At 42.2% G+C, this 24,758-nt stretch overlaps 1 protein-coding gene across 6 annotated transcripts in view; it reads left to right on the top strand.

Annotated features, from left to right (window-relative positions):
* LOC126251682 (actin-binding LIM protein 2) overlaps positions 1-24,758 on the top strand; it is a 359,496-nt gene that overhangs the window by 232,035 nt on the left and 102,703 nt on the right. For all 6 annotated transcript variants that reach the window (XM_049952267.1, XM_049952266.1, XM_049952265.1 and 3 more), the window contains 2 exons: positions 14,700-14,883; positions 15,221-15,348. In XM_049952267.1, coding sequence (XP_049808224.1) covers positions 14,700-14,883; positions 15,221-15,348 — 312 coding nt within the window. The remainder of the gene's footprint in view (positions 1-14,699; positions 14,884-15,220; positions 15,349-24,758) is intronic.

Raw genomic sequence — 24,758 nt, 5'->3', positions numbered from 1 at the left:
CCCACTCAAAAGAAACAGTTCACAAAAAATGGCATCGAAAGGCACTAATAAGTGTAAGAGTAAGTGCTCTAAAAACAAAAACACACACACACACACACACATATATATATATATATTCCTTCCCTCTTTCCTGATGAGGCAACAGTTTGTTGCGAAAGCTTGAATTTTGTGTGTATGTTTGTGTTTGTTTGTGTGTCTGTCGACCTGCCAGCACTTTCATTTGGTAAGTCACATCATCTTTGTTTTTAGATATATTTTTCCTACGTGGAATGTTTCCCTCTATTATAACCATATCATTAATTTGAACCCAACAATTACGTTTGTTATTGTCGCTGTTGCATTTCGAAATCTTTCCTGTCGTCTCATTTTTCTCTTTCTGTTTTTACCAGTAGTCTCACTTTGTATTCACCTTCCCTCTTTTTACCGTAATCTACTATACAATTTTATCCCACCTATATATACTCAATAATACGTAACCCTCTTCCAAACCATAACCAAATAATTTTATTTTCCGCTTTCAACACTACCGCTGCTATAAAATCCATCGTTTCTAGTTCAATAACAGCTGCTTTCACGTATTAAACAACCATTTCGGCTAGTTCTAGTAACTTTCACTTTATTTCCACTTCCGTTTTTCGCACATCACTGATCATTTTTAGCCGCTCCCCACAGGTTTTAACGTCATTATTTCTTCATCAGACAATTGTTAGCCCCATTTTCGTAATCTTTCACCACAACACCACTCCTTTTAATACATTTACACGTTTTTTTCGAAATTTTCCCGAATTTCTCCATCCTTTAACGTGTTTTAGCGGCAACACAACCACCTAACCTTTATGCACATCGCTGTCTACCAACCCAAGTTCACCACAGGATCAACTTAACCAACACTTTTTCGCCCTTTTTTCATACCAGATCTCCAGTTGCTTTCTAGTTCACCTTTATCTCTCCCCATATATTTTTATCTTTCATTTTCATTTCAACCTCATGTTACACTTTCCACCTTCTAATACCATGTCACCCTCACAACACCCCCACAACGACCCCATTAAGTTTTATTTACATTCCCTCCGCAAACATGCCTTCACCCTAGCCAGATTACGCTCCCATATTCTATTTTCTCAGGCTTGTCTGACATTTGGCATAACCCCCAAAGGCCTCACACTTAAAGTTCCCATCTCTGGCTGCAACCCTTCTTTCCATCAGTCCCTATACCAGTTCCAAACTGAACAATCCATTGCCCTCACCCACCTAATCCTTCACCTACACATCAACTCAGCCAATGAACACACCCGTCAACTCCTATCCTTAATAAAAGTCCTCAATCTTTCCTCTCCCACATCCACACCGGCTATTCAGAGCATCCTTCTACAGGCCAACCGCAAATTAGAACAGCATGCCACCCTTCACCTCAAAAAACTATCCAATCTCCTGGTTTCCCACCTCCGGAAAGGCAACTCACTCACCCTTCACAACCTTTCCAGCAAACCTCAACCACCTCTCATTGCACACAAACCCAGTCTCTCCCATCTACTCAATCTCCCACTTCCAGCTCCACTCCCTCCAAAACCTCAAAATTCCAATCAACACAATCTGGTACCACAACACCCTAATTCAGTAGTTAACCTTTCCTCCAAACCTCTCTCCCAATCCGAAACCTCTGTCCTATCCAAAGGCCTCACCTTCAGCCCCACTCCCAGATTCAACCAAACAGCCCTCGTCAAAGATTTACTGTCCTACACTCGTACTCTCTGCTGGAAGTATCACTTTGCCACGAAGAAAAATGATCCTAATCCTACCCCTAATGATCCAACTCCCCAAGATACTATCCAAATTGAACCCTGCCTGGAACAGTTCCGTCCTCCGTCACAGCGGGACCCACCTCCTCTTCCTCAAAATCACCCTCTCCAAACCTTCCAGGAATTTCTGACTTCCAGCCTTGCCTCTCAATCCTTCTTAAAAAACCTTAATCCTACTCCCAACATCACCACTGCTGAAGCCCAGGCTATCCGTGATCTGAAGGCTGACCGGTCCATCGTCATTCTTCTGGCGGACAAGGGTTCCACGACTGTGGTACTTGATCGTCGGGAGTATGTAGCTGAGGGACTGCGTTAGCTTTCAGACAACACCACATACAAAGTTTGCCAAGGTAATCCCATTCCTGATGTCCAGGCGGAGCTTCAAGGAATCCTCAGAACCTTGGGCCCCCTACAAAGCCTTTCACCTGACTCCATCAACCTCCTGACCCCACAGACACCCCACACCCCTACCTTCTACCTTCTTCCTAAAATTCACAAACCCAATCATCCCGGCCGCCCCATTGTAGCTGGTTACCAAGCCCCCACAGAACGTATCTCTGCCTACGTAGATCAACACCTTCAACCCATTACATGCAGTCTCCCATCCTTCATCAAAGACACCAACCACTTTCTCGAACGCCTGGAATCCTTACCCAATCCGTTACCCCCAGAAACCATCCTTGTAACCATTGATGCCACTTCCTTACACACAAATATCCCGCACGTCCAGGGCCTCGCACGTCCAGGGCCTCGCTGCGATGGAGCACTTCCTTTCACGCCGATCACCTGCCACCCTACCTAAAACCTCTTTCCTCATTACCTTAGCCAGCTTCATCCTGACCCACAACTTCTTCACTTTTGAAGACCAGACATACCAACAATTAAAGGGAACAGCCATGGGTACCAGGATGGCCCCTTCGTACGCCAACCTATTCATGGGTCGCTTAGAGGAAGCCTTCTTGGTTACCCAGGCCTGCCAACCCAAAGTTTGGTACAGATTTATTGATGACATCTTCATGATCTGGACTCACAGTGAAGAAGAACTCCAGAATTTCCTCTCCAACCTCAACTCCTTTGGTTCCTTCAGATTCAGCTGGTCCTACTCCAGATCCCATGCCACTTTCCTTGATGTTGACCTCCACCTGTCCAATGGCCAACTTCACACGTCCGTCCACATCAAACCCACCAACAAACAACAGTACCTCCATTACGACAGCTGTCACCCATTCCACATCAAACGGTGCCTTCCCTACAGCCTAGGTCTTCGTGGCAAACGAATCTGCTCCAGTCCGGAATCCCTGAAGCATTACACCAGCAACCTGACAACAGCTTTCGCATCCCGCAACTACCCTCCCGACCTGGTACAGAAGCAAATAACCAGAGCCACTTCCTCATCCTCTCAAACCCAGAACCTCCCACAGAAGAACCACAAAAGTGCCTCACTTGTGACAGGATACTTTCCGGGACTGGATCAGATTCTGAATGTGGCTCTCCAGCAGGGATACGACTTCCTCAAATCCTGCCCTGAAATGAGATCCATCCTTCATGAAATCCTCCCCACTCCACCAAGAGTGTCTTTCCGCCGTCCACCTAACCTTCGTAACCTCTTAGTTCACCCCTATGAAATCCCCAAACCACCTTCCCTACCCCCTGGCTCCTACCCTTGTAACCGCCCCCGGTGTAAAACCTGTCCCATGCACCCTCCCACCACCACCTACTCCAGTCCTGTAACCCGGAAGGTGTACACGATCAAAGGCAGAGCCACGTGTGAAAGCACCCACGTGATCTACCAACTGACCTGCCTACACTGTGACACATTCTATGTGGGAATGACCAGCAACAAACTGTCCATTCGCATGAATGGATACAGGCAGACAGTGTTTGTTGGTAATGAGGATCACTCTGTGGCTAAACATGCCTTGGTGCACGGCCAGCACATCTTGGCACAGTGTTACACCGTCCGGGTTATCTGGATACTTCCCACTAACACCAACCTATCCGAACTCCGGAGATGGGAACTTGCTCTTCAATATATCCTCTCTTCCCGTTATCCACCAGGCCTCAATCTCCGCTAATTTCAAGTTGCCGCCACTCATACCTCACCTGTCATTCAACAACATCTTTGCCTCTGCACTTCTGCCTCGACTAACATCTCTGCCCAAACTCTTTGTCTTTAAATATGTCTGCTTGTGTCTGTATATGTGTGGATGGATATGTGTGTGTGTGCGCGAGTGTATACCCATCCTTTTTTCCCCCTAAGGTAAGTCTTTCCGCTCCCGGGATTGGAATGACTCCTTACCCTCTCCCTTGAAACCCACATCCTTTCGTCTTTCCCTCTCCTTCCCTCTTTCCTGATGAGGCAACAGTTTGTTGCGAAAGCTTGAATTTTGTGTGTATGTTTGTGTTTGTTTGTGTGTCTGTCGACCTGCCAGCACTTTCATTTGGTAAGTCACATCATCTTTGTTTTTATATATATATAATATAGGGAAACATTCCATGTGGGATAAATATATCTAAAAACAAAGATGATGTGACTTACCGAACGAAAGCGCTGGCAGGTCGATAGACACACAAACAAACACAAACACACACACAAAATTCAAGCTTTCGCAACAAACTGTTGCCTCATCAGGAAAGAGGGAAGGAGTGGGAAAGACGAAAGGATGTGGGTTTCCTGATGAGGCAACAGTTTGTTGCGAAAGCTTGAATTTTATGTGTGTGTGTGTTTGTGTTTGTTTGTTTGTGTGTCTATCGACCTGCCAGCGCTTTCGTTCGGTAAGTCACATCATCCGACCTGCCAGCACTTTCATTTGGTAAGTCACATCATCTTCCCAAACGGGGAAAGTGCTGGTAGATAGACACAATACTTCCCGGGGTTGGAATGACTCCTTACCCTCTCCCTTAAAACCCATATCCTTTCGTCTTTCCCTCTCCTTCCCGCTTTCCTGATGAAGCAACCGTGGGTTGCGAAAGCTTGAAATTTTGTGTGTGTATGTTTGTGTGTTTTTTTTTTTTTATTGTGTGTATCTACCAGCGATTTCCCGTTTGGTAAGTCACAGAATCTTTGTTTTTAATATATTTTCCCCATGTGGAATGTTTCTTTCTATTTTATTCATATATATGCACGCACACATATGGTATACTCTTTTCAACCACTCAACAATATGTTATTTGTTTCAGTCTGCTAATCAACTGACAGTAATTGCAATACTCTAGCACAACATGAATGAAAACTCTGAGCTACACACGTGCAACGTGTCTAAGATACTCATAAATCTGTTCAGTACTCAGATTTCCTTACAAATTAATATTGTAACTCTCATTTTTAACATTGCTACTCCAAAAAAAATTTGATTAACAACTTGTTCACTCTCAAAATTAAATTGAAACCTGATACCAATTGATCAGCAGTTTGTAATTCTTGTGTGCAGAGTATAAAGCGAAAAACATTACTTGAAGTGGGGCAAAAATAACATAAATGACCGTAAATTGCACATTAAAAAAAAAAAAGCATTAGCCACCACCTTTAATTTAACCTCAGGAAATATTTTTGTCATCAAATTAACATAAGATTAATAATAATCTTAAAAACATATGATTTTATCAAATAGTCACAAAACAACTAATCATGCGGAAAATCACAGTGTATGTCTAAATTATTTAAGCAATGCCCAATTTTTACGGTACAAATCTATTACAAATTGTTAATGAGACATGAATTTATATTTGTTACCTCTATGGGCAATAAGACCAAGCAGTTGTGTGAGTGGTTAACACACTAGAACCTCATTCATGTTACATACCTGTCTGGCCATGCAGATTCAGGTTTTCCATGGTTTCCCTAAATCACTCCAGGCAAATGCTGGGAGGTATCCCTAGAAAAAGGGCAAGGCCAATTTCTTTCCCTACCATTTCGTAATTCAAGCTTATGCTCTGATCGCACTGTCAACAGGGTGTTGAACTCTAATCTTCGTTCTTCTAAGGCCATTGTGCTTATACATGAAAAAATAATGTTTTTCTCTGGCATAAAAGTATAGTAAAGAATACTTTTTTCTCTTACTTACATAGCAAATTTTAGGTGCATCAATTTTTTAATTATAAAATTGCAATATATTTATCTGAAAGTGGAGCAGTGGAATTGGTCCACATTCATTTGGTGCAGGTTTTGTTTAGTTCTTGAAATTAAAAAATTCAAGCCAGCATCAGTACCATGCTCTAAATATTAAACTTAGAACTTGGAATACAAAACTTTTAACTTATGTTATTGTACTTCTTGTCTCAGGAATGTGTTACGGAATGTTGTCTCCAAAAACTTGTCCTAAGTGCAAAATTAAATCTTACCTCACTTATAGGTTCTTAATATTACCAGGGAAGCGCATTTTCTTCAAAATACACTGCCTGATGAAATAAAGTTAAGCACCCAGAAGAGAGGAGGAAGTGACTGAAACTTCAGGGTTTGAGAGGATATGTGATGTTATTTCAGTGATTACAACATCAAGTCAGATTTACAAAAAACTTCGCAGCATGTGTCCACTTACCAGCCTGATATTGCACCCTCTGTAGCCTGAATGTGTGCACTCCTTCATTTGGGAAGGTCCTCATATAGCTGTTGTATCCTCTCCTGATGCAAGCTGGTCCATAACTTTTGTTTGATATACTATATACTGGCATAGAGACAGAGGGGGGCGTCCGAGCTGGTCGCGCATGTATTCTACTGGGGGCAGATCTGGAGATCTTGTTGGCCGCAGAAGTATCTTGACATCAGGTGGACAGTCCATAGAGACACATGCCATATGTGGATGGCACTTCGGTACTGTCGCACGAGAGGTAACATACGAAGACACAGAATGTCCATGATATACAGTTGTGCCAGAAAGAGTTCCCGCCATGATCAGAAATCGTACCCAATGGCTCCTCCTATTGTGACACACAGAATTTTCACTGGTTTGCCCTTCCAAAACATTCTGAAAATTAGAGTTCTAACTGGGTTGCTGACATACTAGCTGATGACAGTCATCCAGCATCCAGGGTAGTGCAGAACTGCGATTCATCACTGAACTAGTGTGATGCCATTCTTTAACAGTACATGCTTTCTAATCATGGCACTATTCCAAATGCAGCCATTTGTTTTGCGGTGTTAATGTCAGACTGGTTATGGGACAGTGATGCTCTAGTCCCGCTGCTGCTACTCTCCAATCAGTGGTACAGGATGACACAGAATGTAACTGGGAGTTCCGTGCTTGTTCTCAGATGGCAGGCACAGATGCGGAGGGGTTATGGTGTGCTTGGTTTACAGTATGGCAGTCCTCCTTTGTAATGATTAGACATGATCGAATGGAACCTTGTCGATGAATATGCCTGCCATCAGGATTCCACGCAGTCCAGCATCAAGCTACTATCACATATGAATGCCCCACAGATCTGTATAGTGAACTACCAATTCACCTGAGTATGTGGTATTTCCGTGTCCTTCACAGTGATCACTCAACATCTGATGCAGTTCACACTCCTTATATACCCTACCAGGCCTGGTAAAAAACTCTAGAGACAACCAGCACTAATGAACTCTGATGGCCATTCTACCTGTCAAGTAGAGGTTTGTCTATAATCATTTATGTACCCACTGATGTTGTGTACGTGTACAAAGGTACATACACATCTGATCATGAATTCTGGGTGCTTCCCTTTTTTGTCAGGCAGTGTATTAGCTATCTTGGTAATTTTCTGATTTATATTCATAGTCTGTGAAAGCAAAAATAGTATGTTGTCATGGTTGTCAACATTTGCAGTCATTGTTGTGGAATCTTGCTTGATACTGCTCTATACACTAATTTGAGTAAGACATGTCGTTTTATATCTGCAGGACTACTGCAGTCTACATCTTTTTAAAGTTACTTTCTGTTCTCAAGTGTTGGTCTCCCTTTGCAGTTTTTGCAACCGCCTCCTCCATACACATTTCCTGTCATAACCAAATTAACTGTTCCTTAAAGAAAGTGCCCTAACAATTGGTTATTTTATTTAGTGCCATGAAGTTCTTTGTCCACAGACTGATTTTGTGTCCATTAGCTACTTTATCTTCCTATTTGGTCTGTAACATTTTTCTGTAGCATCACGTTTTAAAATATTGCATTATTGATTACCTGTATTATCTATTACACACTATTCACTTCCATATAATGCTAAACTCAGTTTAAGTATTTTGGATTGTGCTTTAGTTAAACTGATGTTGGGGGTTAAGGAGTTTTAATTCGATACGGCTGTCTGGGATGGTTGCCGTATATTATTTGTTGCATATTTAAAAAATGCGATGCCTGAAAGGCAACATAACAGCAGCAAGAATGAATAAGTTTTCTCAAAAGTACTCAAGAGTACAAATGAGATGCCACAGGAAGGGTAATGAGGAGGTATTGAATAGGATTGGGGAGAAGAGAAGTTTGTGGCACAACTTGACTAGAAGAAGGGATCGGTTGGTAGGACATGTTCTGAGGCATCAATGGATCACAAATTTAGCATTGGAGGGCAGCGTGGAGAGTAAAAATTGTAGAGGGAGACCAAGAGATCAATACACTAAGCAGATTCAGAAGGATGTAGGTTGCAGTAGGTACTGGGAGATGAAGAAGCTTGCACAGGATAGAGTAGCATGGAGAGCTGCATCAAACCAGTCTCAGGACTGAAGACCACAACAACAACAGGAAGGGTGTTGGTTTGGCGTTGGCCAGAAATGTTGCTTAGGTTCACAGTGTATCATGTTGGCTCACTTAGAGAGCCACAAGGCGTAGCAGTGAGGTGGCGATGACCATATATGGTCACACGAGACCCCGCAAAGTGGAAGCAGGGTGTGACAGTGTGGAAGAGGCGATGTAGCCTACCTCACAGTATAAAAGCAGAGGTGGCGGTGTCTAAAGGGAGAGTTCAGTACAGACAGCGGTCTGTGTAGGTCAGGCCCGGGACCTGGACTTGTAATATTCACTCTGGCTCTGTTTGCACTCATACTTAGCTGTGTACCTCCCTCCATGGGATTTTGCAATCCGGACTTTCATTCAAGTCATTATCCAGTTATTGCTCAGATGGGCAATTAAAGATTGTAGTTTTCAAGTCTTGCCTTTGTTCGATTATTTCCTGAATGAGTTTCGTAACTCTTTCAAACTTCAAGTTAGCCATCTCCATGTTAGCTGACTAGACAGACCTTCTCCAATCTCCAATGTCATTGAGCATCTAGACCACTTGCTGGAGGTGACATATTGATGGAACTGATGTATGGGGTTCCAAAACGGTGCCTTCTCAATTTGTTTGAATTTCCTGAGTATAAGGATTTGCTCCCATTGGCGGAAATATCAATAAAAGAACGCCACCTGTTCTTCATAAGTGAGTGCTACAAGCCTTGGTTGGTAGTTCTAGAGACTGTAAATTCCTAAAATTTGTATTTGTGAACTTTCACTGATGATAGTAATTTATATGCCGTAAGATGTCAAAAATTGTTTATCAGATAGAGGCCTCATGTAGCCTGGCACAACTCAGCGGGCTCTTCCGGTGTATTACGAGGGTTGGGACTTAAATAGCAGCAACTATTTATTCACAATCGATACAAAAGAGCTACATGTTTGCACCTGTTACTGTCCTTCAGAGTAGTCACCAGCGTTGTGTAGAACTTGTAGCCAGCAATGTGGAAGGTGTAGTATACTGTTAGCAGAGTCTGTTCTGTTGATGGTGTGAATGGAGCAGTTTACTGCCTGTCGAATCTCTACAACAGTTCTGAAGTGAATGCCACAAAGTGGTTCCTTTATCTTCAGAATCAAATCAAAGTCACAAGGACTTAAGTCGTATGAATGTTCATTTTTGGAGCATCACTTGCGACCAGCTTTGCGAAAGAAGCGGCGACACTTTCTGCGCAACCCATCTATCATTTTGCACGACAATGCGCAAGCTGTGGCTGCTCTGTTCAGTTGATGGGACTGGGAAGTATTGTACTATCCAGCATACTCCGCAGACCTGAGTCCTTGTGATTTGATTTTATTCTGAAGATGAAGGAACCACTTCGTGCCATTCACTTCAGAACTGTTCTAGAGATTCGACAGGCAGTAGACCGCTCCATTCACACCATCAACAGAACAGGCTCTGCAAACGGTATACTAAGCCTTCCACATTGCTGGTAACAGGTTCTACCCAACGCTGGTGACTACTTTGAAAGATAGTAACAGGTGCAAACATGTAACTCTTTTGTATAGGTTGTGAATAAATAGTTGCCACTATTTAAGTTCCAATCCTCATTTTTACCACTCGAAAGATCTGTCACATGTTGTTTTGTGAAGAAACACTTTTTTGTAAGACAGTGTAATGTGATGTCCATGAATTGTCTAATGATGAAATTGTTTCATACGAAGTAACAATGAGAATGCAGTTGTAAACAAACAAATGCAGTGTGTGCTATGTATCCAGCACTACCTAGTGGTTTAGTCCACTTGGTTTCCAATATGTCACTTGGTAGCAGTTCGCACCTGTCTCATGATTGATAATGTTGACATGACACAGTGTATCGAATGAACAGTTTTATTTGATTGACGTAACACTGGTAAGCTAGAAAGTCATATTCTACTCCTTATACTTTGTCTCTAATCAGCGGTGAAATGTAACATATTTTCATATCTTTTGATACCAGTGTTATGTTGTATGTTATAGCCTTTGAAAATGACAGAACGGTGAAACCTTGAAGGTGATTTTGGAAATAATAAAAAGTGTGATCAAGACATCAGAAAGTTATTAAAGTGCATCCAAATGGCCATGTCATCTCATAGCATTTTTGTGCAAACTGCGGCATTTGTATCTGTATTGCATTGAATTTATCTGCACAGCAATGTAAATGTCAACAGTAATAACTATGTGTCTTGTTTGGAAACAAACTTGGTCCATTCACTCATAGTACTTGCTATTGAAAACAAAATGCTCACTTTACTCTTCACCCTCAGGCTTGCATTTAGTGCTGACTGATTATGTCTTGGGATCATTTTCCATGTGTGTTAATTGTATATTTATAATGATACAGCAGTATGAATAGGTTGGCCAGTATGCACATCATGTATGGGTTCACTGAATGCAGTGGAAGAGCAGCACTATGACACTGTGATAAGGTGTTCCCCTGCAGGGTGATGGCAACACTTCACAATACTTTTGAATCTGTACATAGCTGCGTATGACAACCTAGATCCTTCTGTGTTTTGGCGATTGCATATTACAGGATTTTTCATTGTTGTAAAAATATTTGACAGAAACAAAGGTAGGCCTAATTGGTGTGACAAAACAAATAAGTCCGAATTAAATCATTACTTTGTAATGAGCCACTGGAGTCACTAGTCCCTTATACCACATTGCTTAGAAACTATCCCTAAGCAACCTCCCAAGTTTTATGGTGATGTAAATGTTCACCCTGTACATTTGGAGCCAACTGAAAACTGAAGCCAAAATATAAAATTTGACTGTCTGTATTATCCCATTCTCTGGAAAAGGAATTTGGAAAAAATAAGCAGCTGAAACTAAAGAAGTTAAAAAAATGTATTAATCCTTAGACTTCAGATGTGTTTGACTTTGTCACAATATATGTTTGCAAATGCCGCTGCTGTGCACAGGCATCCATTTGCAGATCAGTAGATCATCTGTATCGATGTACCGGTATAAATAACCCCCCCCCACACACACACACGCACACGCACACGCACACACACACACACACACACACACACACACACACACACACACACACACACACACACTTTCTCCAAACTCTTCATCCCTTCCCGTGCCATTCATGAAGGGTGTGCAGGAAGACAGCATGTCAGAATTCCTTCCTACAGGCAACACTACTCTTAATTTTATTGTTGTAGTCATTATGTAGGAAGTACGCTACTGGCCATTAAAATTGCTACACCAAGAAGAAATGCAGATGATAAACTGGTATTCATTGGACAAATATATTATACTAGAACTGACATGTGATTACATCTTCACGCAATTTCGGTGCATAGATCCTGAGAAATCAGTACCCAGAACAACCACCTCTGGCCATAATAACGGCCTTGATAAGCCTGGGCATTGAGTCAAACAGAGCTTGGATGGCATGTGCAGGTACAGCTGCCCATGCAGCTTCAACACAATACCACAGTTCATCAAGAGTAGTGGCTGGTGTATTGTGACGAGCCAGTTGCTCGGTCACCATTGACCAGACGTTTTCAGTTGGTGAGAGATCTGGAGAATGTGCTGGCCAGGGGAGCAGTTGAACATATTCTGTATCCAGAAAGGCCCATACAGGACCTGCAACATGCGGTCGTGCATTATCCTTCTGAAATGTAGGGTTTCGCAGGGATGAAATGAAGGATAGAGCCACGGGTCATAACACATCTGAAATGTAACATCCACTATTCAAAGTGCCGTCAATGCGAACAAGAGGTGACCGAGACTTGTAACCAGTGGCACCGCATACCATCACGCTGGGTGATACACCAGTATGGTGATGACGAATACATGCTTCCAATGTGTGTTCACCGCGATGTCGCCAAATGCGACCATCATGATGCTGTAAACAGAACCTGGATTCATCCAAAAAAAATGACGTTCTGCCATTCGTGCACCCAGGTTCGTCGTTGAGTACACAATCGCAGGCGCTCCTGTCTGTGATGCAGCATCAAGGGTAACTGCAGCCATGGTCTCCAAGCTGATAGTCCATGCTGCTGCAAACGTTGTCGAACTGTTCGTGCAGATGGTTGTTGCCTTGCAAATGTCCCCGGATCCAGCATGGCCTTCCGTATTACCCTCCTGAACCCACCGATTCCATATTCTGCTAATAGTCATTGGATCTCGACCAACGCAAGCAGCAATGTCGCGATACGATAAAACGCAATCGCAATAGACTACAATACGACCTTTATCAAAGTCGGAAACATGATGGTACGCATTTCTCCTCCTTACATGACGCATCACAACAACGTTTCACCAGGCAACGCCGGTCAACTGCTCTTTGTGTATGAGAAATCGGTTGGAAACTTTCCTCATGTCAGCACGTTGTAGGTGTCGACCCCGGCATCATCCTTGTGTGAATGCTCTGAAAAGCTAATCATTTGCATATCACAGCATCTTTTTCCTGTCAGTTAAATTTTGCGTCTGTAGAACGTCATCTTCGTGGTGTAGCAATTTTAATGGTCAGTAGTGTATATGGTGTGAAACAAACTTTCTTGACTTTTCTGCTTGAAGCAAATATTCTCATAATTTTAGGTGTAAGCCTTTTCACAACCTTACTAGGTGTTCTTGTAGAGTTCATTGAGCACTTTTGTGGCCTGGTTGCATTGACTGGTTTAGTTATTTGCATGTTTTATAGATGTTGATAGTGATGTCTCACTGTGAAGTAGAATGAGTCAGTCAGTTTACAATTACAATACATTTTCAACAAATTGCTGACTACATACATGATTCTTTTACATTAATCTTAAGTTACTTTCAACTTTTTTAATCAAATTATGAAGTGTATGTGACTGCCTGACAAGACTCCCCTCACACTTTGTGAATAGCACATTGAATTCCCTCCTTTAATTCATAAATGTTTAGAGGTTTATAGACATACACCAAGGTTTTAAGATAATCCTAAAGAAAAAAAATTACATGAGCTTAGTGACCATTGTTGGTCACCATTGTATCAAATGACGCGATCCAAAAACTGCTAGTGGAGAACTCAATTGTTTTGCAGGAAGTGTGACAGGTGGCAACCATACTGCTATAATCACAATGTTTGAACGTCCAGTTCACCAAAATTATACCATGAAACATCTCCTATCATAACACGCTGTGAGTTTCTGTTAGCTATTACAGCTTGTCCTCCCGTCTCTGAAAAAAAAAAAGGCCTGATGATACTTCTCACACAGAAACCACATCAAACTATCACTCACTGTGGATGCATTTTCCTCTCTTGAACCATTCAAGAATTTTCTGACTGCCAGATAGGGCAGTTCCTTTTATTTACAAATCTGTTTTAAGTGGAAGAGCACCTTGTCACTTAAGATGATGTGCCTCACAAAACCACCATCTTCTCAGAAAACAGTCAGCAAAAGTCACCTTTTCTGATGGTAGATTTCTTTAAGCTCCTGCATTAATTGAATACGGTAAGGTTGGTAATGGAGATCATACCGTAGAATTCACCATGCTGAAGAATATCTTGTGCCCTATTCTTAGCAAAAGAGAAGAACCAACTTCACTGGACTAAAAAGCCACACTGTCAGAAACAACCACTAAGTTAGCACAGATCACTCAGAATGAGGGCACCTCGAGCTCTTGATGCTCTTTGTAACTTCATCCATTTCACTGAACTTTGCAATAAGTCTGCAGATAGTTGATTCATTACGTGCTTTATTGCCGCCAAGAAGCTCGCAAAGACATCTCACAGTTGCTGCATAACATTCTCCAGTACAATACAATGTTTTCACTAATAGCACATGCTATGAAATAGTACACTGTTCCATGGTTACACACACACAATGAAGAAATGTGAGAAATTCAAACTGAAGCAACAGTCTGAATGAATGTTAGTGGGTACTGAAGTGATGCACGACACTGTGGTCAACCAACAAACAAAAATATAAGACATAGTGCAAAATAGTGCAAGAAAATACAAATCGCAGATATTTAATTAATTTAAAATAGAAAAAAGTTTAATGTGGGGGAAAAGTTTTTTGGATCTTCACTATTAGCTGTTTTGGGACTTAGGTTTTGTGATTTAAAACAATGCACATCTTGTTAAAAGTTTATTTGAAAAAATTATAGTTTGTTGGTGATGATGGTATTTGTTGTTCATGGAAGCAGCAGCAATTGTCTTAAGGGTTGTAATTGCTTGTGACTATTTCAAATGGATTAATTTTCTTTCAGTTTGTGAGAACTCACTGGCCCAAGGTGGTTTTTTCTGCAAAGATGGAGGTTACTACTGCACAAATGATTACCAGCGTCAGTTTGGGACTAAATGTGCAACCTGTGGCAAATATGTTGAGGGTGAAGTGGTATCTGCCCTTGGAAATACCTATCATCAAAAATGTTTCACATGTGCTCGTTGCAGGTGAGTCTTATGCCTTAACTACTGATATTGCATGTTTGTACTTAAGGGAATATATCAGTTTTTCCTGAAGTGTTTTTTTTATCATCGTCAACTTATATAAGTAACAAACACCAAAAATATATGTGCTCTATCCATGTGGCACCAGATTTACTTTTACATGAATTAGTGGTTATCTTGTTGACTAAAATACTAAAGTTATTCATTTCTGAGAGTAATTCTTATTGGCCATTACTGGTGCAGTCATTGAAGAACAAGATTTTTCAAAGCAACATGTTACTTTTTTTGATTACAGTAACTAATATGTATTCGATGATGTTGTATCACTTTTGTTAAACAGGCAACCATTCCCTTCTGGAGAACGAGTAACATACACAGGGAAAGAAGTTCTTTGTCAGAAGTGCGTGCAAATTCCTGTCAGAGAGACGCAGTCTCCTCAGGCCAGTCCTTCTAGTGGCACAGGACCAGGTAAACTTCTCTCCATTTGCATTTCCATGTATGTGTGATAACTTGTGTATGCACTACTAATAATTTTGTATTTGCTTTGTTTTATTTTCTCGAAGCTGGTTCCATTCTCTGAGAATGGATATCTTCCAACTTATTTGTGTCCTTCAAAGTAGATGTAAGGGGGCGATCAAAAAGTTTCCGTTTGAAGACATTGCTGCAGCATATTTGCAACATAATGTGACTCCATTGTGATTATGCAAGAACTGTCTTGTAGGCAAGGAGTTAGTGTGTGTGTGTGTGTGTGTGTGTGTGTGTGTGTGTGGTACATGTAGAAACGTGAACTGTGACGACATTATTACCAAATGCATCCAAACAGGACCAATGTGTTCGTAGCTGCTGAAGGACAGACACCAGTAGATATCCATCAGAGAATGAAGAAGGTATATAGGGCAGCATGTCTGTCAAAAATGACTGTTGGGGAATGGTGCGACAAGCTGTGCTGCCGCTTCATGATAACATGTTTGTGTGTTGCAAATGTCATAATGCAGAAGTTAGCACCAACTCAAGTGGGAGACATTTGAGCACACACACACTATAAACAAGATCTCTCCCCACGCGATTATCATGCCTTCATTCCCTTAAATTTTTTGAAGGTCTGAGCATTCATTTCAAACAAGGATGTGCAGCAAGCAGTTATGGACTTAACACAGAATGGCTCAGTGATTTACCAAATAGGTATCTCCAGTCAGGTGCATTGGTGATGTGATGCATTATCACTTGTCGATAACACCCCATGGGCGTCATAGCAATGACATTGCGAGTTTCCCTCTGACACTGATAGCTGACGCACGGAATCTGGTGGTCCCAATTGAGTGCGCCCACTGGACCACACCTGCAGTAGCTCTGTACTAAGAGTGCCCTCTGCTGCTACAATATAGGATAGCTGTTGGCAGCCGCTCACCCATTCACACTCAGAGCCACATCAACACACGAAGCTAAGCAGTAGCTGCCTAGTCGCAGCTCCATTGTTGTTGCTTTTGTAAAATAGCTGGAGTCTGTTTCTTGCTGCATCATTTGCAATATGTCTTTGTTTGTTTGGAGAGATAAAAGTTAAATAAATTGTCTGTTTGCTGTGTTACTTGTTCGCTAATCATTTCTGCTTCTGTCCAGCTTTCCTACAATGACAGTTGTCACATCACTCTGTAGCCCATCTTGCCTTGCCATTGTTAATGAAATTGTACACAACAGGAGAAATGATTGCCTCACTGCTTATGGTGATTTTGCCCTATTAGCATTCTGATTCTGGACTGTACAACCTTCGAACGGAAGCTATTGATATTTTGAAGATCTGATGGCTGTCTGTGAGCTGCACGACTGTCACAAACTAATATTTTTGGAGTGTACATTGTCAGCTGAGAGTGTGCACCAAGTCACAGTTCCTGTATTCATTTCATATTCTTCTAAACTAACATACTATGCAGTTGCATGTCTCAGTGCTGGTAGCTGGGGATATAAACTCACCAGACAAAAAGTTAGTCACAATCTGTAAACATCACACTAATACCACTGCCACTAGCCTTGATAATAGCCTTAATGGTGTAAAGAACAGAGTCCTCAAGTTATTAAAGTATGCCATCTCTAGCTGAAGTCACTCGTTGATAATTAGATCCCATAGAACTACCAGAGTGCACAGATTTTGTTTGCTGAGCCTTACCTATTGTTCCAAATAGGCTCAGAAATTTTCTGTGACCTTTCAGTCAAATGCTTTAGTGGACTTGTTAAGGTGTGACAGGGTGCCTCAGTGTCATGCGGACCTGGAATACACGTGTGCAACCCTGTCAGCATGACTGTCGTCATCTTGGCAAATGGGAATGTCCACAGGAGACTGGGGATGTAGAAAAAGAGGCAACACTTGGTTACTCAGGATGTTGCAAAAGTACCCAGTTTCAAGTTCACAGTAACATGAATGAGTGGGGCCCAAATCACGGTACAAAAAACACCACCAAAACATCGTTGCAGAACCACTTCTAGTGGCAATTGCACCCTCCTGCAAGTTAAACGCCTCATTGGGCTTACGAAGGCACATCACGTCATTGAAAAGAGGCAACATCACAACCCACCAGACCACACTAGATGTCTCTAGTCAGCTGCTGTCCAGTTTGTATTTTTTTTGTATACTGAAGAGGTGCAATTGTGAGCTATGCCCTTTCACAAGACACCTGACTCAAAATGTCCATGGCATGCAGCTCCAATTACAATGTTCTCTCAGAAGGTGGTGGAGATGGATCTGCATTCACAATTGCAGCAGTACCTATTGGGTTTTAAACTGATTGTCAAGGACAAGGCAAGACATGAGTCTTCTGTTCTTGTGTGTTTGGATATTTTTATGACCACTGTTTTTAAGCAGTGTCACATAGCTCGAGTGGTACACCATTCCTTGTAGACATGTTGAAAAATCTGCGTTGATACATAAACAAATTGGTCAACTTCATTTGAGGTGTGATCAAGGGCACATCCAAACAAAATAGCTCCTTTCTTCCATTCCATCCTCCACATCGACTTGTGTTGCTGTGTTGATTCCATATGACCGACTAGGAAATATATACCTCTATGTGTTGTGACAAATATCAGTGGTCATACGGTCACCTGTAACCAGTTCTATGCCATGTGCAGCATTCCAATGTTGACCAGTGTCTTCTTTTAATGGGGTGACTAATACTTAGTCCACTAGACTTACTTCTGAATATGGAAGTCATAACATTGCAGTATTAACAAAGAGAGTTTATTTTTATGAAAAATGTACTGTTAAGTACACCTTTCGGATGACACTGCAGTACATCAAATGGTTCTGAGCACTATGGGACTTAACATCTGAGGTCATCAGTCCCATAGAACTTAGAACTACGTAACCCTAACTAACCTAAGGACATCGCACACTTCCATGCCCGAGGCAGGATTCGAACCTGCGACTGTAGCAGTCGCACAGTTCCGGACTGAAGGGCCTAGAACCGCTCGGCCACCGCGGCCAGCCGCAGTACATCACCAAAATTGATTTGACAATATTTTCTGTGTGACTCAATGGCTTCCTCCAAAGATAAGCTCAGTATATGGCTGTATGGCTGTCAAGTCTGCCACCAGATCACATTTTGTGTGTACGAAAATATTTCGTCGAGGCAACTGGTTGTTGTTATCAGGTGGCGGCTATTTGTTGCTACTGACAAGTAACAACTGCCAATGTACGCATAGCGATTTTTATATATATCGGGCCTCATGTGAAAGTCGCACATGTGCTTGCAGATCATGATAGTAGTGTATTCAGAAACTCCTACTGGGAGCCGAGCTATGACCTTACATTTGGGCACTAGATAGCCGGTGCCGCTGCCAAGTGTCACTGTGGACGGGAGCCAAACCAATGGAACTTTCATTACCTCACAGTTTAACTGTTGTTGGAAGTTGTCATTATTCTCTATATGTAGTGGTGGCGCGTGGAAGATTCCAGGCTGTACATAATTGAAATCGTGAGTCCCTATGTATTAGGTTATCTGGTGTGCAAATATGTGTGGTCTCCTTTGTCACACAATCGCAGAAAGATGGAAACTGAGGACTTAATGTTTGTCTTTTTAAAAATTACCAGATGTCCAGGAGATATCAGACCTAGATGGCCATTAGAGGATGCAGTCTCACCATTTGTCTCGCCATGTGAATCTTCCAGTCAATAGTTGTCATTGTGGCCAATATAAATACTGCCGCTCAGAGAACGATCAGTCAGTTTTGTACTTGCATCTGATATTGTCGGTTACTATCATTGGGGGAGAGAAATGAAAGAGGAAGCCGTCTGGTAGAATTTTGCACAGAGCATAACTTAATCATAGTTAACACTTGGTTCAAGAATCGTAAAAGAAGGTTGTATACATGGAATAATCCTGGAGATACTAGAAGGTATCAGATAGATTATATAATGGTAAGACAGAGATTTAGGAACCAGGTTTTAAATTGTAGGACATTTCCAGGGGTAGATGTGGATTCTGACCACAATCTGTTGGTTATGAACTGTAGATTAAAATTGAAGAAACTGCAAAAAGGTGGGAATTTAAGGAGATGGGACCTGGATAAACTGAGAGAACCAGAGGTTGTACAGAGTTTCAGGGAGAGCATAAGGGAACAATTGACGGGAATGGGGGAAAGAAATAGAGTAGAAGCAGAATGGGTAGCTCTGAGGGATGAAGTAGTGAAGGCAGCAGAGGATCAAGTAGGTAAAAAGATGAGGGCTAGTAGAAATCCTTGGGCAACAGAAGAAATATTGACTTTAATTGATGAAAGGAGAAAATATAAAAACACAGTAAATGAAGCAGGCAAAAGGGAATACAAACGTCTCAAAAATGAGATCGACAGAGAGTCCAGAATGGCTAAGCAGGGATGGCTAAAGGACAAATGTAAGGATGTAGAGGCTTATCTCAGGGGTAAGATAAATACTGCCTACAGGAAAATTAAAGGGACCTTTGGAGAAAAAGAGAGCCACTTTTATGAATATCAAGAGCTCAGATGGAAACCCAGTTCTAAGCAAAGACGGGAAAGCAGAAAGGTGGAAGGAGTATATAAAGGGTCGATACAAGAGCGATGTACTTGAGGACAATATTATGGAAATGGAAGAGAATGTAGATGTAGATGAAGATGAAATGGGAGACATGATACTGCGTGAAGAGTTCGACAGAGCACTGAATGACCTAGGTCAAAACAAGGTCCTGGGAGTAGACAACATTCCATTAGAACTGCTGATAGCCTTGGGAGAGCCAGTCCTGACAAAACTCTACCATCTGGTGAGCAAGATGTATGAGACAGGCGAAATACCCTCAGACTTCAAGAAGAATATAATAATTTCAATCCCAAAGAAAGCAGGTGTTGACAGATGCGAAAATTACCGAACTATCAGTTTAATAAGTCACAACTGCAAAGTACTAACGCAAATTCTTTACAGATGAATGGAAAAACTGGTAGAAGCCGACCTCGGCGAATATCAGTTTGGATTCCGCAGAAATGTTGGAACATGTGAGGCAATACTGACCCTACGACTTATCTTAGAAAATAGATTAAGGAAAGGCAAACCTACATTTCTAGCATTTGTAGACTTAGAGAAAGCTTTTGACAATGTTGACTGGAATACTCTCTTTCAAATTCTAAAGGTGGCAGGGGTAAAATACAGGGAGCGAAAGGCTATTTACAATTTGTACAGAAAGCAGATGGCAGTTATAAGAGTCGAGGGGCATGAAAGGGAAGCAGCGGTTGGGAAGGGAGTGAGACAGGGTTGTAGCCTGTCCCCGATGTTATTCAATCTGTATATTGAGCAAGCAGTAAAGGAAACAAAAGAAAAATTCGGAGTAGGTATTAAAGTCCATGGACAAGAAATAAAAACATTGAGGTTCACTGATGACATTGTAATTCTGTCAGAGACAGCAAAGGACTTGGAAGAGCAGTTGAACGGAATGGACAGTGTCTTGAAACGGGGATGTAAGATGAACATCAACAAAAGCAAAATGAGGATAATGGAATGTAGTCGAATTAAGTCGGGTGATGCTGAGGGAATTAGATTAGGAAATGAGACACTTAAAGTAGTAAAGGAGTTTTGCTATTTGGGGAGCAAAATAACTGATGATGGTCGAAGTAGAAGAGGATATAAAATGTAGCCTGGCAATGGCAAGGAGAGCGTTTCTGAAGAAGAGAAATTTGTTAACATCGAGTATAGATTTTAGTGTCAGGAAGTCGTTTCTGAAAGTATTTGTATGGAGAGTGGCCATGTATGGAAGTGAAACATGGACTATAAATAGTTTGGAAAAGAAGAGAATAGAAGCTTTCGAAATTTGGTGCTACAGAAGATTGCTGAAGATTAGATGGGTAGATCACATAACTAATGAGGAGGTATTGGATAGAATTGGGGAGAAGAGGAGTTTGTGGCACAACTTGACAAGAAGAAGGGACCGGTTGGTTGGACATGTTCTGAGGCATCAAGGGATCACAAATTTAGCATTGGAGGGCAGCGTGGAGGGTAAAAATCGTAGAGGGAGACCAAGAGATGAATACACTAAGCAGATTCAGAAGGATGTAGGTTTCAGTAAGTACTGGGAGATGAAGAAGCTTGCACAGGATAGAGTAGCATGGAGAGCTGCATCAAACCAGTCTCAGGACTGAAGACAACAACAACAACAACAACAACAACAACAACAACAACAACAACAACATTTGTGTACTGTGGACTATTGAATAACAGCCTCAGGTGGCACATTGTCTTTCTCTTTGGTTGTGATTTGGCTTGTGACTCTTGTTGCTCTTGACCTGTTTACATAATTGTGTTGATGGTTTCAGCTTTGCCCTTTGTTTACATAGTTTGCATTGATCTTGTCCTTGTCTGTGTATGTCTGCCGTCAGTCAGCCGTGTTTAGGTCAGCTACCACTTGTTGTCGTGTTCTTATACACAGGCGGCCCTTCTGCCTTGTGGCTTTAGGTGTTTCTCTCTTGGATTCTGACACTTGCGCTGATATCAGGCCACTCACAGATATAGAATTGGTTCCAAGGAAAAATTAAATTGTCAATAGCTTGGATGCTAAATTGGTTTTGTAACACTCCCTTTTATTCTATTATTATAGCCCGTTCGTTCGGGATCTGAATAGCAGCCCACATAAGTATTAATTAATATGACCGTGTACCTAATGGGGCTGGCAATCGGATTGGACTGCTACGGAGTTGTTACATTCCATTCTGTCTTTCTCAAATGCTGTAATAATGAAATGTCTGGTGGCAAGAGAACAACAACACAGCTTCACTTATCAAGACCTATATTCGTATCAAAAACACCAAAAGAAGGAGACAGCCACTGCCTTCGTCAATACACTGTTAATAACGGCTAATCTCAGCACAGGTTTCTTCGTTATTCATAATCGTCACACGCAAAATACAATCACTGTAATCCAACACTGTAATCCAAATAATGCCGGCGCGGTAGACGCGGAATCTCAATAACGGCACACAAATATCGCTGAATCACTCTAATAATTATACTGTTTCACTTTTCCGTATTATACTAACACAAAGGGGTTAAACCGCGGCGATGGCCACTCCCTTTGTCGGTAATTTGTATCAACAACTGCTGGCTTCTGCACAGCTCTCTGCCCGCCTAACGGTAACCCACAACACACACAACCTGAATGGACTCTCGCTCTCGCCACCCAACACACTATCGATAGTTGCCCTGTCGACCTGTGCTGATGCAAACTTAGTAGTAAGGGCCTGCGGACCCCTTACAGTTTGCCTACTGGAGCAACAGCATCACGTAACGCAATAGCAGCAGCTTCAGATAAACTTGTTATAAAAGTCATTTCAGCTGCAGGTGGGCAAACACAGGAGTGCATGAGGCCACTTTGCTCCATGTCTCGGTGCCCCTACAGTGGATGACCTCTTTCATCATCCACGATTTCGGCCTTTCAGTGGCACTATGGAGGACCTGAACACACATCTGCATCAGCTGAAACTATATTTCTCAGTGTTTCAAGTCACAGATGATTCAGTCCAGCGATCATTATTTCCATTTTGGGTGTCGCTGGACACTTTTCTTCTGCTCCGCAAATTGGTGCCTCTGTCTGACTCCGTGCACACTCCTTTCAGAGGATACGCACTCTGTTGACCACCTGTTGTTCAGAGAGATATTGTAGTTGCCTCCAGGCTCGAGTTCCACCAGTACTATAAACAACCTGGACAATCGCACCACTCTTAGGTCGCAGACTTATAATGTCTCTGACACAAATGTGATTTCACTTGCGCTAATCAAGGTTACAAGGCTTTGTGCGTGGACTCCTGGATTTGTGACGTCATGATTCAGCTGACAGCCAATTCTGAGGTCCGCACAGCAGCATTGAAACTGGATAATCCGTTATTGGAGGACTTCTTGCACACCACACACTTATTTGAGATTGCATGGGCTACTAACGAAAGACTCGTAGTAAAGCCACAAGATTTGGTTGGTGACGTGCTACCACACTTGCCACCCCCGCATCACAGGCATAGGGCGACCTCCTGGTTGCAGCAGTGTTGTGATTCATCGTTGTCCAATGCCTGTGGTGTCTGAGCCTCTGGGTCACTGGGGGCAGCCCTGTGGCAAAGGTGGGCGTCACCACTCAGTGTGTCAAAGCCACACAACTTGTTCACATTCTGCCCCATGAGTGCACCATGAAATCATACATGGGTAGCAGTTGGTGGGTCCCCAGGTGACCCCTTCATGCAGAAATTGTTTCTCATACTTCGCATTTCTCACCAGGACTTCCTTCTCCAGGTGGAAACAGGGCCCACCGTTTGTGTGATAAATCGGGTGACACATGCACAACTGGATTCACCGGAGATGTCCCCACCCTCGCCGCATTTGGGGCCTGTGGGAACAGTTTTATTCCTTATTGTGGGCAGTTCTCCTTCACTATGGGGTACAAAAGTGTTTCCCAGCTCATTACGTTATCTGTGGTCAACCACCCATCTGCTACCAACATTTTTGGCTTTGATCCATTTACGTTGTTAGGATTTTCTATTTGTGATGAAGTCAAGGTCATATCCACCGTAGTTTCTATACAAAAACTGGACGGTCTCCACACGGTGTTTGCAGCTCTGTTTCAGCTGGATTTGTGATGTGCTTCAGACTTTCAGGTGCACATCACCCTTCAGCCAGATGGCACACCTTATTTTTACTGCACCTGACCAATTTGTTACCTTATGTGATGATGATGATGTGAAGCGTGAACTAGATCATCTCCAGTCTGCTGGGGTTATTGATCAGATGAAATCTAGTGCATGGGCCACTCCCCTAGTCATCATCAGAATGCCCAGTGGTTCTCCCAGATTGTGTGGAGATTTCAAGACTACAATCAATGCTCAGTCACAGGTGGAAACTTATCCTGTGTCCTGAATGGAAGATAATCTCGCCAGACTTGCTCGAGGGGCATATTGCACCGAGCTTGGCCTCATTGATGCCTGTTTCCTGTGACCATTAGTTCAGGAATCCCAACACATCATTGTCATTAATACACCTTTTGGTTTGTAAAAGTGGCTCCCATTTGGCATTGTCTCAGCCCCCACAGTTTTCCAAATGTCTCTGCAACAGCTGACACAGCATATTATGGCTTGCACAAATTGCTTGAATAATCTCATTGTTATGGGACTCTACCCTGAGGAGGATTTGCAGAATCCTTTTTACAACCCTGCAGTATACAGGCCCACATTGTTGTTCAGAGATATGCAGGTTTTCAGCCAAAAGTGGAGTATTTGAAGGACTGGCTCACCAAAGATGGAATCAGGCCAACTGATTGGAATATTGCCGCAATAGACTCCTCACTCTGCCCAAGAAACTTAACTGAATTGCTGATGTTTTTGGGCAAAAGCAATTATTGTTCCAGTTTCTT

Source organism: Schistocerca nitens, chromosome 4 (assembly GCF_023898315.1).
Source record: "Schistocerca nitens isolate TAMUIC-IGC-003100 chromosome 4, iqSchNite1.1, whole genome shotgun sequence".
Classification (NCBI taxonomy): Eukaryota; Metazoa; Arthropoda; class Insecta; order Orthoptera; family Acrididae; genus Schistocerca; species Schistocerca nitens.
The sequence above is the reverse complement of the archived record's forward strand: the minus strand, read 5'-3'. Positions and strand labels throughout refer to the sequence as shown.